At 40.1% G+C, this 16342-nt stretch overlaps 1 protein-coding gene across 5 annotated transcripts in view; it reads right to left on the bottom strand.

Annotated features, from left to right (window-relative positions):
• The window catches only part of CLEC16A (C-type lectin domain containing 16A), a 208295-nt gene extending 192251 nt beyond the window's left edge, over positions 1-16044 (bottom strand). For 4 of the 5 annotated variants that reach the window (XM_069085894.1, XM_069085907.1, XM_069085896.1 and 1 more), the window contains exon 1: positions 15741-16037. In XM_069085894.1, the coding sequence (XP_068941995.1) occupies positions 15741-15820 (80 nt within the window). In that variant the 5' untranslated portion in view covers positions 15821-16037. Of the gene's footprint in view, positions 1-15740 lie in introns of all 5 variants that reach the window. The other variant, XM_069085915.1, reaches the window with a different exon arrangement.
• Positions 16045-16342: the final 298 nt, after the last annotated feature.

Below are 16342 nucleotides of genomic sequence, written 5' to 3'. Positions count from 1 at the left end.
AAACTAGGAGGCAGAGATGCAGAGGGAGAGTGTTCCAGAAGGATGACAGTGAGACTTGCTCTTGAGGTAGACCAAACTGACAGGTGAGTAGAGGATGAACTGGAGGGCTAACACTTGAGGCAAGGAAAGCAACCAGCAAGCTAGTGCAATAGCCCAGGCATAAGGTGGTGTGCAGCGACGATCTTTCCCATCTTGCGGCTCGCTTCCAACATTACTGCCCTTCTACCATGCCTAGCCGGGCCAAGATGCCTTTCTGACACACAATGCTGCTCTTCCTATCTCCTATGCCTCTGCGCTGGCTATCCCATAACCTATAACTGAAATGCAGTCCCATTCTCACCTCTGCTGTTTTGCATCCCTTATTTCCTCCAAAATTCAGCTCATCACTTTCTACACTGGAAATTCATAACTTTTAGTCATATGAACTTAAAAAAAAAATCCCAATAAGCATTTTCCAATATAATTGGTTTCCTCTGTAAGCCTATGCATTTTATTTTGTGGATTTTAAAAGAATGGTCTTTCTCATGAGTAACAAGATGGAGCACTAGACATTTTCTCTGATCCTCAGGCCCTCTCAAGCTCCTCCAAAACAGAAATTATGCACCAAAGAAGAGCGACTTCAGCGGTCTCCATGGTCTAACATATACAGAATCCAAAAGAAAGTTAAAAACAAAAAACCCATGAACTGAAGCTCCATGACCCTGAGCTCACTTGGCAGCTCTCTCCCACCTCCCAGGTTACCTGCATCTACCAGCATTTCCAAGGACACAGGGCGTACAATGAAACTCAGCCCCACACCCTGGTCTCTCCTTTCCAGCACCATGGAGACCTCTCATTCCAGGCTGCAGAAGTTTGCCACAACCCTAGCACCACCAGCTCTGCAAAGCCTTCAAATTGTTGGGGCCAGGGTGGAGAATCCTGACATGCTGCTGCAGGGGGCAGACACTCTTGTAGCATCAGCAAAGCACGGCCATCTTGGACAACCCCAGACAATAACATCAGGAAGAAGAGCTGCTGGTGACAGGCCAGAGAACTGAGGGACAGGACCCTGTGTGTGAGAATGTGAGTTTATGTGTTGGGGGGCTGCAGCATTCCACTGCGCCTGAGGAAAAGAGACAGTTTCTAGCTGGGGCCGGTTCTGACCACAAAACAGACCTCTCTGCTGGTGAACTGTGAACTGCCTAGCATGGGAAGCAGCTGAGATGCTTTGAGATCCAGTCCCCAAGGAAACCACCATTAGAAGGGCCCCGGCCAGGAACTGAAAAGAGGAAAAGTGGTCGGGGGAGACTGAAATGACAAAAATCTATGGAAGAAGAAAACTCAAAGACCTTGAACATAAGCACATACAGCAAAAGGAAAAACATTAACAATATGTTATGTAACTTTTAAAATTTCCTTTTATTATTCAGGACCCTGGGCCATTCATCCTACAAATTTTGGCTAAGAAAAAGTCTGTCATAGTACTGACCTTACCTGACCAAAATCTGACTCATGAAAAAAGGGAAGATTGTTTGACATTTCTCAGACACAAGCCAAAGGGGAGCTAAAGTATTTAGTTATTTGTTGTTAGCGCCCCAGGTTAACAGATCAAGGAAGGATTTCCCTGCAGCCCCAGGCTTCTTGGTTATCTTGGTAACAAGTCAATCTTCCCCTTCAATTAGCCTGTTTGTAAACCCTTTAAATGTAGTTTAATCTGTAATCTGACTTAGATGACCTACATCATTTGTTTGAAGATGTTTGTTTCCTTAGAGGATATATGAGATTATGACTGTGTTTAGCTAAATTTGTTCAACTTTTATTACACTGAAGGGAGTATGGAATTAATGTAGCTATCTTTTTCTTTAACTTCTATAGCCAAAGAGGAATGTATGAGATTGCAATATGTAAATGAATTATTTCTCCATCACTCTGATACAATTTTTCCTAAAAGAAGTCTTGTTCAGGTTATCTCTGAGGCCTGAACCTATATTTGAGCACAATAATGAAGTCTAGGTTTTTACCTTTATCATTTCTGTATTGTAGCAAATATATCTTTGGCATCATCACCACATGAACTTAGAGAGGAGATAAGTCTCCCATAACAAATAGAAAGAAATATGGCCTCCAGATCTAGTAAATGAGTTCAGGCATCTATAAATACTATAAAAAGAAAGGATAATTATCTAGTACTTGATTAGACAGAGCACCCTGTGAAAAGTAAGGAAAACATGGAACCACAACACACTGCTCCTAAACAGTTTAAAAGAAAAATGAGGATTATAACAGCAGAATTTATGGCCTGCACTCAAAAATAATAAGCAAAATAGAAAAACTGGCATCTGTAATAGCAACTCTCATCAAAGAAACAAAAGCAAGAACAACAGATTGGGAATGCAAATATAAAGAAATGAAAGAAAATTTAGAGGAAGAGAAACAAAAAAGAGTAACTTTTTTTTTTTAATTTGCTCATTATGCAAGCAAAAATACTAATCTGGAAGACAGGATATATACAGACAACCTAGGGATCATAGGTTTCCCAGAAAAACACTAACAGGATAAAAAAAAAAAAAAACCTTAACATCATAAAGTTAGGAAATAATAGAACTGCCCCAAAATTCTGAACATAAAAATGAAACACTCCTAGAGAATCAAGTAAAAAACTACTTGAGACAATAAATAAATTTGGCAAAGTTGCAATATAAAATAAACCCACATAAATCCTCGGCATTCCTGTATATTTCTAATGAAATTCAACAGCAAGAGATAGAAAGAGAAATCCCATTTAAAGTTACTGTAGACATTATAAAATATTTGGGGATCTACCTGCCAAAACAAACCCTGGACCTATACGAACACAACTACAAAACACTTTTCACACAAATAAAGTCAGATCTAACTAATTGGAAAGACATCAATTGCTCGTGTCTGAGTCAAGCTAATATAATAAAAATGACAATTTTACCTAAATTAAATTATATATTTAGTACCATACCAATTAATTTGCCAAAAGATCACTTTACAGAGCTAGAAAAAATAGTAACAAAATTCATTTGGAAGAACAAAAGGTCCAGAATATCAAGGGAATTAATGAAAAGAAATGCTAGGGATGGTGGACAGATTTTAATCTGTACTATAAAGCAGCAGTCCTAAAGCTACTTAGTACTGGCTGAGGAATAGAGTAGTGGATCAATGGAATAGATTGGGTAGATTGATTTAGCAGTCAATGACTATAGTAATCTACTGTCTGATAAAACCCAAAGACCCCAGTTTGGGGGATAAGAACTCAGTATTTGACAAAAACTGCTGAGAAAACTGGAATACAGTGTGGCAGAAACTGGGCATAGGCCATTATCTAATACCATATATCAAAATCAAGTCTAAACTGGTGCATGATCTAGGTATAAAGGTTGATACTCTAAGCAATCTGGGAAAGCAAGCTATAGTTTACCTGTCAGATTTGTGGAGAGGGGAAGACTTTATGACCAAACAAGAATTAGAGAACATTATAAAATGCAAAATGGATAATTTTGATTACATTAAATTGAAAAGCTTCTGTACAAACAAAGCCAATGTAACCAGGATTAGGAGGGAAATGGAAAATTGGGAAAGAATTTTTACAACCTATGTCTCTGATAAAGGACTCATTTCTAAAATATACAGAGAATTGAGTCAAATCTATAAGAATACAAGTCATTCCCCAATTGATAAATGGTCAAAGGATATAAACAGACAGTTCTCAGAGGAAGAAATTAAAGATATCTATAAGCATATGAAAAAATGCTCTAAATCACTATTGATTAGAGAAATGCAAATCAACTCTGAGGTACCACATCTCACCAGTCAGATTGGATAAGATGACAAAACAGGAAAATGACAAATGCTAGACAGGATGTGGGCAAATTGGAACCCTAATGCATTGCTGGTGGAGTTGTGAACTGATCCAACCATTCTGGAGAGCAATCTGGAATTATGTCCAAAGGGCTATAAATAATTTCATACCCTTTGACCCAGCAAGACCACTTCTAGGGTTGTATCCCAAAGAGATCATAGAAGTGGGAGGAAGACCCATATGTACAAAAATATTTATAGCAGCTCTTTTTGTGGTGGCAAGGAATTAGAAATTAAGGGGGTGCCCATCAATTGGGGAATGGCTGAACAAGTTGTGGTATATGCATGTAATGGAATACTATTGTGCTATAAGAAACGAGGAGCAGATAGATTTCATATTTACCTTATACGAACTGATGCTGAGTGAGAAGAGTAGAGCCAGGAGAAATTTGTACAAAATTACAGACACAATGTATGTGTGATGACCAACTTTGATAGACTGGACTCTTCTCAGCAATTCAAGGTTATAAGTCAACCCCAAAAGGCTTATGATGGAGAGAGATGTTTACATCCGGAGAAAGAACTGAGTTTGAATCCAGACTGAAGCAAACTACCTCCTCTCTTTCTTTTTCTTGTTTGGTTTTGTTCCCTCTTTCCCGTTGTTCATTCCATCAGATACAATCTTTCTTTATAACCAGACTAATGTCTAATGTTAAAGTATTTGCAGATACTATACTTGATTGCCACCATGGGGGGGAGAGAAATTTGAAACTCAAGGAATTGTAGAACTGAATCTTGTAAACTAAAAGTAAACAAATGAATAAAGACCCCCCCCCCAAAAAAAAATTAAACACTAATTGAAGGAATTCACAGATCATCAAGAAAATAACAAACAAAACCAACACAACAAACTCAAAGTCCCATAGTGGCTAAATTTAACAATTAAAATTGAATTCAGAAACAACAAGTTTTGCAACGTGATCAGAAGAAAGACCTTCAAATGCAAAGGAAAAGAAATTTGGATAATCTAAGACTATTCTGCACCCACCATAAAACGCAGGAGGGAACAGAATACTGTGTTCTGATGAGCAAAGCTCAGGATGCAGTCCAGGGTGGCCTAACCTGAAAAATTGAGTTTAACCATACGTGAAAAAAGATGGACATTCAATAATTAAGAGCTGCTTGAAACATGTTTAGAAAGAAAACCACAACTAAAGAGATTATTTCCCTTTCAAACACCCAACAATAGACACTGGAGGAGTGGATAAATGCAGCAAAGACAACAGAGTGACAGCAAAGAAAGTAGTAAAATGTTTTTCTAAAAGTGTGATAACAGTGAAGAAGTGGCCCTGGGGCATTATGGGCAGAACTTGGTCACAACCATGCCTACAGGTGAATGAGTGTTCCTTCTTGAGACCACATTACAAAATAGGAAGGTAAATGAAGGGGGGTGGGGGGGAGAAGAACAGGAGGATAGAGAGCAATGTGTGATATGCCAGAATCAAATCAAGGGCTCTCATTAAGGGGGGAAGGTGGTGACCTCTGTGGTCTCAGCAAAAGAACCTACAGGGGGAATGAATGAAGAGAAAAGGGAAGGATTGACAAAGAGGGGAAAAGTGAGAGGCTGTATTTTGTTGGTGGGAGGAGGCTGAATGATGAATGTTCCTAAGGATGAAGGGAGGTGGTCAGTTAAGAGAGATAAGAGCCTTGCACAGGATATCATCTGGGGCAGGAGTGGGGAATCTGCAGGCCACAGGACCTCTACCCCTGAGGGATTTGGTGCTTCTTGAAGAGTCTACTATCTCATCTCTGGAGTGAGGGAACTGAAAATCCTGGGGACAACTGGCATCTAAGGGGAATGGGAGGAAAAAAGGTAACCAGAGGAGGGTAAAGAACAAAGGTGGGCTGAATAATCAGGGACATGGTTAAGGAAGGGCCCAAGATATAGTAACAATTTATAAATATGTATAAGACTAGTGGCCATTCCCCAATAGATAAGTGGTTAAAGGTTAGAACAAACAGTTCTCAAAATAAGAATTGCAAAGTATTCACAACCCCTTTGAAAGAAACCATAAATCAAAATGAGGCTGGAATTTTACCTCTGAAATCACACCCTGAAAACCGGCAAAAGTGACAAAAAGGGCAATAATCAATGTTGGGGGAGGTCTTATGGAATGACAGTCACTTTGATATACACTGCTGGTGTAACTGTGAATGGTACAACCATTTTGGAAAGCAACCTGGAATTATGCAAATAAAGTGATTAAAACATCTATACCAACCTATACCCCAAGAAAGTCATCAAGAAGAAAGTTCTCTGGGGCGGCCAGGCAGCACAGCGAGTAAGAGCACCGGCTCCAGTGTCGGGAGGACCTGGGGGATCTAATCCGGGCTCATACACTTATTACCAGAAACACCTGGCCATGTAACCTTGAGCAAGTTACTTAACCTCAGTTGCTTTAAAAAAAAAAAAAAAAAAGAAGAAAGTTCCCACATACTTCAGAATGTTTATAGCAGCATACTTTTCTAACTAAGAATTGGAAGTAAAGTAGATGCCCATCAATTGAGGAATGACTAAATAAACTGTGGCACATCAATGTAATTGAATATTACTGTGACGTGAGAAATGATGTATGTGATAAATACAGAGAAGTATGTAAAGATCTATGTGACCTGATGCAGAGTAAACAGAATCAAGAAAACAATATACATAGTAACTACAAAAAAAAAAACCAACTAGATACCAAAAAATCAAAAAGCAAATATAACAAAATTATAAAGATATACAGGATTCAAATAAAGAGATATGACAGAACACTCCCAATTCATTCCTCTGTGGAGGTAGGAGGTCCACAGATGTTATACACTTCCCGTTTTGGGAATTTTTCTATCTACTGACTAGTCATGATGATTTTTTTTCCTCTCTAAAAAGTACTACTTGTTAGAGGTGGCTAGGTGGAGCAGTGAATAGAGCACTGGCCCTAGAGTCAGGAGGACCTGAGTTCAAATTCAGCCTCAGACACTTAACACTAAAACTAGCCATGTGACCTTGGGCATGTCACTTAACCCCAACTGCCCTACCTTCTCCCTCCCAAAAAGCAAAAAAGAAAAATACTACTTGTTACACAGAATGGCTCTCAGGAAAGGCAAGGAAGAATACCTGGGAAAACTATGATAATGCAAGAAACAGAAAATATTTTAAAAATAACAAAATCAATAAAAATAACGTTCTGCATAAAATGTTAAAAATTTTTGCACAATTAGAACACATGCAGGAAAAATTAGAATGGTAAATGGGGGGAAAATCTTTGCAGCATTATTTCTTCTGTAAAGAGAAATCTCACACATGTGGATATATCTTAGAAGATGTATTCATGGGGGGGGGGGGGGTAGCTAGGTGGCACAGTGAATAGGCCCTGGAGTCAGAAGGACCTGAGTTCAAATTGGACCTCAGACACGTAACACTTACTAGCCGTGTGACCTTGGACAAGTCACTTAACCCCAATTGCCCTGCCTTCCCCCCTCCAAAAAGACAAAAAAAAAAAAAAAAAGAATGCACATCATCTTGGGGAGGAAGAAAAAATTTAGAACTCAAAATCTTATAAAAAGTGAATGTTGAAAACTAAAATCAAATAAATAAATAACAACTATCACTGACTGTACTTCAAATATAAGCAATTAATTACATCTTAACCAAACACACACTTTATAAAAATGTAAGTTCTCAAAATCAGACTTAATCAAATAGTAACTATTTGACATCACTAGATTTCTACAGAAACCAATAACATCAAAAAACAGAAACCTACTAAATAAAAACTTACAACTTCTAGAGTACATCAAAGCATTATTTACATATAACTAAGAACTGCCGAGAGAAGGTACCCAATTACTGTTTTAAGAGAGTTATGTAAGTTATAATAGCCAAGGGAAATTGGATTACAAGACCCATTTTAGACACAGAGACACTAAAGCACTGAATAAACAGCATATAGTGGAAAGTTCACTGTCTCTGGAGTCAGAGAGCTGATCTTAAATTCTGTCTCTAATACGGGCCTCAATTTCCTAATCTGTAAAATGAGCAAATTAGACTAGAGACTTCTAATCAACTCCTTTCAACTCCAAAGCTAATAAACTTAGACTACAGCACATTCTGTGGAAATCCAAACAGATCCGAAATGTGTTTCTTTCTATTTAAGGATTTATCATAATATGCTCATTTTGTTGCTACTATGCAATTTTGGATCCTGTCTGCAAATGAGAAGGTTGGAATAAAAAATAAAGCAACTACACACACTTAATGGATCTTTAAAAATAGTTCAACTCCATCTCAAATATAAAAATGCCTAGTGGCAGTCAGAAAACAAATCCCTGTTTTATCTCTCTCCTTTACGTTTATCCTAAACTGATCATTCTTATAAATTTCTCTTTCTTCTTCAAGGAACCACTATCCTTCCAGTTAGCCAGGTTGGCAATCTTACACTCCTCTTTAATACCACACGCTTCTTTATTCCCCATATCCATAGGAGTTGTCAAGTCTTTTCAATTCTATCTTCATAATGACTTTTAGATCCATCCCTTTCTTTCTACTTACATGGCCACCACCATTGCTCAGGCCCTCATTATCTTTCACTAAGTCTATTGCAAAAATCCTAACTGGCCTCCCTGATTCATATTTTTTCCCACTCCAATCTATACTCTATACAACTGCCAAAGGGATGTTGTAAAAGCACACTCATTTGCTAAAGAAGCCTCAGTGGCTCCACTCTAACATAAAATAGAAATTTCGGTTCAAGTTTTAAAGTCCTTTACTACCTATCTGCAACCTACTTTTTAAAGAATTATGACACATTTCTCCCCTTCATGTACTGTTTTGTCAGGTAAAACTGGGTGACTTGCTGTTTCTTACTTAGAACATTTGATTTCCCATCTCCTTGACTTTATACAGGTTGTCTTCTATACCTGGAATGCATTCCTTTCTCAAATCCAACTTTTGGAATTCATACATTTCTTCAAAGCTCAGCTCAGGCACTACCTTCTACATGAAGTCTTTCCTAAATCCACATTATCCCTGCCCCCCCCCATGCTGATAATGCCTATTTTTCTTGTATGTAGCTCATTTGCAAAAAATTTGTTTGCTTTTTGTCTCCCCCATTAGCTTGTGTAATGCCATGTACTAGCAGCTTTCCAGAGGACTGCTACTGTGAACCGTTTTTAAGATTCTGATTACACAGTATAGTGAACACTCTATTCTGTAACAAATCAAAGCAAAACATCCACAGAAAATCAAGGTACAGCATTCACAATATTACATCTTATCACAGAAAATCACAATATAGTATTCACAACAGCTTATCATTAAAATGGTCACATAGTTTTCTCCAAAGTGGTCACAATATTTAGAACAAAGAACAATCATCTCAAAATACAATAGTCAAAGTCTTCTACTCATGGGGCAACTAAGTTAACTCAATCAGTCACTCATCAATAACAATCATCTCAAAGTACAACAGTCAAAGTCTTCCACTCATGGGGCACACTTGATTAACTCAATCAGTCACTTATTCAGCAATCAATTACTAAGAATCATACACAAGCCCTCTACCCCTAGGTCACTAGTAAACTACAATTTCATCATTACTCAGTACCCAGGAGAGGTCTCTTCATCTTGACTTGGGGCCTGTTCTCAGATTCCCTGGATCCCCTTCCACAGTCCCAGATTCTACCTGGATTCACCAGACTGTCACCTGGGTTCAATGGCAGACAGCCCCCAGTTCCTTGACCAGCTCTCTGGGAGGTCCTGCTCCACACTGGCGTTCACAGGGTCTGGTCCATGTCACCTCCTTCATAATTTCTGCTCCAGGGAATTCAAGGCTCAACCAAGCCACAAACAAAGTTTCAGCATCCCAGTCATGCTTCAGTCACCTGGGCTCCTGGCTCCTGTTCAGAAGAAGCTCCACCACCACACGTTCTCAGGAAATTCTGGCTCAGTTCTCCATTCTCTCTTCTGTAGCTGCTCTGCCACCAGATGCTGGTCCCAAGAAATTCTGCCTGTGCCTCTCTGGGCTTTTCTTATATACACACAAAGCATCAGCTTCCTGTTTCAGCCAACCCCTTCCTGTTATGTCAGGAATAGGGGTTCATACCTTCTGTTTCCCCAACAGAGGCTTGATCAGTTACTAAGTGCTAAGTGCCTGTTATCTTTGCCAACACAAAGGGATCTTCAAATTCAAATTACATTACCATTACAGCAATTCAGGCAACCCTGTTTGCCTCAGTTTCCTCATCTGTAAAATGAACTGGAGAAGGAAATGACAAAGCAAACATGACAGTATCTTTGCCAAGAAAACCCCAAATGGGGCTACACAGAGTCAGACATGACTGAAACAACTAAACCATATTACCAACAAGCCCCTACTATGTGTCAGGCACTGTACTAATCATTAGGAATACAAAGAACGGCAAAAGACAGTGCCTGCCCTCAAGAGCCTCTAGTATCGAATTTTAAGGGAAGACAACACTTAAGAAGAGCCTGAGAAGGTGGAAAGGGAAGGGCGGTGGCTGCGGGGGGCATGAAGACCTGCAAGCGGATTGAGATTCTGTTCTGAAACAAGGGCCAAGGATGCTGAGAAGGCATGAATTTGAACTAACGAAATCTTGCAGGAAGATGAGTTGTTGGAGAAAAAGAAAAAAACCCAGGAGATTAGCTGGGTAGGAGATGATAAAGTAGCTAGACTGGGCACCGTCCTGAAATGGAAGGTTTTGGGGGAGTTCTCTGATGAACACCCTCCACCCTCTTAAATCAAAGGGAGGGAAGGCTCCCAGGGCCGGGGAAATACCGAGCATGTGAAGAATGTCCAGATTTCAATATGCATTTGGAGGGTCATCCTGCAAAGGTTACTCTACAGTGTCTATATCTGGGACAGACAGCACAAGATGGACAATGATGTGGACCCAAAATTGAAAAGGAGAGTGGGCTAGATTGCTTTTGAGAAAATAGCTCAAGTATTTTGACTCTAAGCATCTCATGAAAATGAAGACCTATCTTTTCAATACTCATATTTTATCAGTGTTGCTGCAGGGTAGCAAGAAAAGGAACGCTCCTGCCTCTGAGAGCTAAAGATTATCATGTCACCCAGTGGGCAATGGAGATGCACATGGTAGATGAAAACTGATTGCAGCACATAACCAATAAAGAACTCTGAAGGACTGTGGTATAGTTTACCATCAAGGAATTACGTGATAGGAAGAAAAGATAGGTTAGTCAGGTGGCAAGAGTAAAGAATGACTGGTGGGAAAGGATACATTAGTTCCCTTCCTCCATATCAGGGAATAGTAAGATAGGACTCTGAGACAGTGAGTGGACCAGCCAGTGGCAAACTTTTGGAAGAACTTGAAGGTGAGTATCACAGGACAAGCAAGGCTAACAGGCTGTGAATAGTAATATTGAAGGCAACTCTTGAATCTAGAGATATCACAGATCCATTTGAGCATCTGATCATTACCAGGACATAGATATGGTTAACAAATGCTTAGAATTGATTCCTATCAATTTCTATTAATTCCTATTAATCCTTTCCAAATCAAACTAAGGAAATGAAGCATTTAAGTAAGATACATGTCACTGTCAAAAGTCAGTGACTTCCTTGTAGGTCCTGAAAAAGTGCCAGAGCTGTGCTACTTCTGCTATACAAATACTTGAAAAGAGAACATTCTCCAAATAGCATGCCTCTGCAATATTCATTTAATAACCTTCCAAATAATGGAGAAACCATAAGCAATTTAAAATCATAGGACAACACTAGAATATAAAATGAAGTAAAGTGTTTACATGCACTGCTTCTCCCTATGACTCATGCCTAAAAAATGTAAAACTAGGTCAGTGAGCAAGACTGGGACTGGGACATCACTAAGCCTACAACTACCTGGATCCATCTGTTGTCTCTAGAACTATAATTTTCATGCCAAAGAAGGATACAGTTTGCAGCAAAAGTCACAAGCAAAGACATTTGGATATATACTTAAGTGATATAACCTCATGCCAGCCAACAAGGATTTTAAAGAATGATGTATTTTGGAATGTCTGTGGTATGGTAGGACAGCACAGAATACAATGCTGTCTCTATTCACAAGGAGTTTAGAATCTAATTGGGGAGATAAGACATAAAATTGAGCAAAACAGTATATGATAAAATGTATTGTAAAGTAGAGACAAAGTAGTGAGAAAAGGGAAAAGATCAAGACAGGCTGGAGGCACTAAGAAATCTTTATAAAATAACCCAGGCATTGAAGGATGCAGAACATATGGTTAGGCAGAGAGGACAACTAATGCAGGAAGAATGGCACTGAACAAGGTAACTGAGTCAAGAGTTAGGCAACAGATCAACAGGGAGAATTGAATCAGATTAGGCAGGGTCTAAAAAGCTAAGCAGAGGGTTCATAGGATCATAGGCTTTTAGAACTGGATAGACCTTAGAGATTATCTAGTCCAGCTATTTTACAGATAAGAAAACTGTCTCAGAGAGGGGAAATAATTTACCCAAGGACACAAAGGTCATAAATGGAAGCCTGTTACATAAGAAAAAATGATAAACTGGGAGTCAGGACCTAAATTCAATTCCAACTCTGCTACTTACAACTTCATTCAATTCCAATCAAGAAGCATTTATTAAAGTGTCTTTCATGTGTCAGGAACTGTGCTGGACACTGGGGATACAAATACAAGAATGAAACAATGCCCTTCTCAAGGAGGTTCTGTTCTAATGGGGGAGACAACAAGGAGATATATATATATATATATATATATATATATAAATATATAAATCACTTGGCTTCTCTAGGCTTCAGTTTCCTTACCTATAGAATAAGGGGGCAGGCTAGATGACCTCTGGGCTTCTTTTCAACTCTAGATCTATGATTCAGGATTCAAATTGAGGTCTTTTGATTCTGAATCCAGTGTTCTTTGCACTACATTACAAATTTCCACTCAGTGTGGTAGGCAACAGAAAATCATATGTCCTCAACAGAAAAGTAACACCTAAAACCTATATTTTAAGAAGATTAATTGGACTCAAATAATTTTAGAACTAGAAGGGATCTTTAAGGTCACCTATCTAGTCCAATCTCCCTCTTATTAAAAAACAATGTATTGAGACTTTTTAATGTCACTTCATTTCCCAACTGATATCCCTTCTTCCTCGCTAAATCACAGAGTTGCTCCTTATAACAAATTTTTAAAAAGAGGATAGGAAAAGAAGTTCAACAAAACTAACCAATCTTATATACAGTGTTCTATATTCACAGATGCAAAGAAAAAAATAAGGTACATTCTCATATCTCTCCTTAGGAGTCATTACATTTACTGTGAGGGGTTTGAAATTGAGCATGAGCAAAATAGAAAAAGGATACATCATGTCTCATGTGTTACAGCTTACAGTTTATATGGAAATGATTCCTGAAGAGGCAAACTGCCATTTCTTACAGTACAGTAATATTCCATTATATTCATATACCCACAACCTGAGTTGCCATTACAAAAATGATAGGCATCTCCTTTGTTTCTCATTCTTTTCTATTAAAAAAAATGGGATCTAAATATTTTTTTATGTCTATTCGACCTTTCTTGCTGGCTTTGATTTCCTTGGTTTTTATACCCAGGGGTGAGATATTAGGATCAAAGGAAGGGAAATTTTAGTCACTTTCTTAGAATAATTCAAATTACTTTCCAAAACACCAGTCCCTTCACTTTACAGGTGATGGAAGTAATACAGAAAGACTAAATAACATCTAAGGTGATACAGCAAGGTAATAGCCGGGCAGCTACTAGAATCCAAATCTCCTGACTCCAATGAGTTCCTGTGCCAGGAACTGTGTCAAGTACTAGTGATACAAAAACAAGCAAGCAAGACAGTCCCTGCCCTCAGGGAGATTTCATTCTAATAGGAGAAGACAACACATATGAGAAGTTAGAACAGGGAAGGAGGGATGTGTTGGTGTAGAGTTGGGGAAGGTAACGCTATACAGCATCCCTAGGAGATGGCCAGAAAGTACTATTGTGGATCTGAGATATGAAAGATAAGGTGAAAGCTCACCAGTCAAAGCCCTGGGTCAGAATCACAAGTCAGATGGGAGGAAAAAGAGGCCAGAGTATAAGCAGCATGGCTTAGAGATGTCCAGGAAGGAGAAAATACAATTTACTTTCCTTTATACCACATAATGATGTCCTAAGAATAGACTAGCCATCATTAATCAACTTTTAAAGAAGCCAAATTTTGCTAGAATTGGGAAGGCAAGCAAAAAGTTAAACCAGTTTGAAGTTCCTATTAAAAATTACTGAAAATGTATAGAATATTTTGTTTCAGTGGTATCCAAAGAGTTTTATCGATAACAGCAACATTTTATCAGCAAGCATCAGGTCCTTGCCATTATTCGAAGTACTAATTGCTCATGGTATTTTGGTAAATGATTATAGATCTTCTTTGCATATTACTACCTCTTCCAACTACACTGCCTAGATAAGATATGGTCACCTTAATTCCATTCAGCTGATTTTATGTGTTTCAATGCAATCTCTACAGTCTCATGCACAAAGTGCATTAAGAAGCAGTTTAGGAACTAAACAGTTGCCCATCCTTTTAGAAAACTAAAATCCTGACTAATAGGAAGATCTTTTCATCTCTCATTAGGATTTTCAGGGTGGGAAGAAGAGATACATAAAGAAAAGTAATCTTGCCATAATCACAAAAAGCTGCCTCAATACTTTCTTCAGTCAAGACAAATTTTTTTAAAAAGACTTAAGTTTTAGTCTATGTGCTCCTTTGTACCGCAAGAATCATTTCTGAATGGTCAGCCTGTAAACAAGTAGTCCAAATTGAAAACAATTTGACAGTTCCTTTAATCTGAAATACTGATTAAGTAGATCTAACTAATGATGTATAAAATGACCAAATAGCATTTAACACAGGATAAACAGTTAATATAAACATTTTCTAGGACACTTTCAGAAAAATCTGCGAATCTTCACGGTATCTCTTGTCCAGGCATAATCAAAAAGTTCCTAACTTCTCACCTAACCTAATCTGACTTCTCAGCATAGTAGAAAGAACTCTGGAACTGAAGTTAGAATGTCTGGACTTAAATGCTACTGCAGTGATGCTGGGCAAGTCATTCCCTTCCCTTCCCTGGGCTTCAGTTTCCACATCTATAAAGGTTGGACCAGTTAATGCCTAAGGTCTCTTCCACCTCCTGATCCTCAGATCTACTGTGTCCAGTCAGCAAGCATTTATTAACCCCTTGCTATGTGCCAGTCAATTCTAGGAGCTGGGAGATGCAAAGAAATTGCAGAAAACAAACCAAAACAAAAAACTGTCAAGGTTGAGCAGAAGGGAAAAGTCCCCCGAAACTGACCCAGAACGACGAAACGCAAACGAGAACAAGAAAACACGCAACAGGACTTTGCGGTGTGTCGGCCAAAATTCCGTAGCGAGGACCTAAGTTCCTCCTCACCGGTCTAAACCCCTCCCTAACTCCCACTGCCCTTCTTTCCTTCCAGGATTCCTATTCTGCGCGCCCTCCCGAAACTTCCCACTGCCACCCTGCCGGCACCCAGGATCGATACCACCCCCACCCTCGTGCCCCTCTTCTCCCCCCCGGGGGGGGCTGCATTCTTCTTCAAAGTGCTCCCCCCGCCCCATCCGTATCTCCGGCTTCATTGTGTTGGTCAAGACCCCAGGCCCTCGGCTTCTTGTCCCCATCTTCCTCCCTACACCGTGGGGGCATTTTCCACCCTCCCCCCTCATTCCTATCCCTGGCCTCAGAATCTAGGTCCCGATCACTGGCCTCAGCCACCTGCCGGCGCCGGTCCCCAAACCTGGGGTCTCGCCCACGCCCCCCCACCTGGAGGCTTCTGCTTTCCCTCCCCTCCCCCAACTCACTTCAGGTGGTCCAAGGAGTGGATGCTTCGGGAGGACTTCCCATGGCCCCCACCCACCCAGCTCCGCGAGCGGCCAAACATCTCCGCGGCCCCCTCCCTGTGGTTTTTCCTCACGACTTCATCCCGGGAGCCGCCGAAAAGCCGCGGCAGCAGAAGCGGCAACGGCAGCGACGGTGGACGCAGACGAACCGCCAACCACCTTCCCCCCAAGCCTTACAGCCCGGTACTGACATTCAGTCCCGGAATCCGGCCAGTCGGCCCCCGCGCTTTACGGCCGCCGCCGAGAATGCCGGGAAGTGGAGTTCTCTCCGGGGGCCCCTGCGGCCGGGACTCGATGAGGGCCCCAGGTCGAGCGTGTCCGGACTACAAATCCCATCGTGCATAGCGCTCGTGTCCGTTCGCTCCCCGCCCCCACCCCCTATGCCTTTCAAACTCCCTCTCCGAAGGGGGCGGGCCTAAAGAGAAATCCGCAGCTTCCTGAGAAGGAGGGAGAGGAAAGTATTCCCCTCTGGGAGTGATGGATAATGATGTTGTTGATAATAAATGATAATATCCTTCGAATTTACACCCTTCAAACGAGGAGCCCAGGGGATTCCCATATCT

The sequence above is a fragment of the Petaurus breviceps genome, unplaced genomic scaffold (assembly GCF_028583685.1).
Source record: "Petaurus breviceps papuanus isolate PSGF00001 unplaced genomic scaffold, PetGlider_PUasm1.0 118, whole genome shotgun sequence".
NCBI lineage: Eukaryota > Metazoa > Chordata > Mammalia > Diprotodontia > Petauridae > Petaurus > Petaurus breviceps.
The sequence above is the reverse complement of the archived record's forward strand: the minus strand, read 5'-3'. Positions and strand labels throughout refer to the sequence as shown.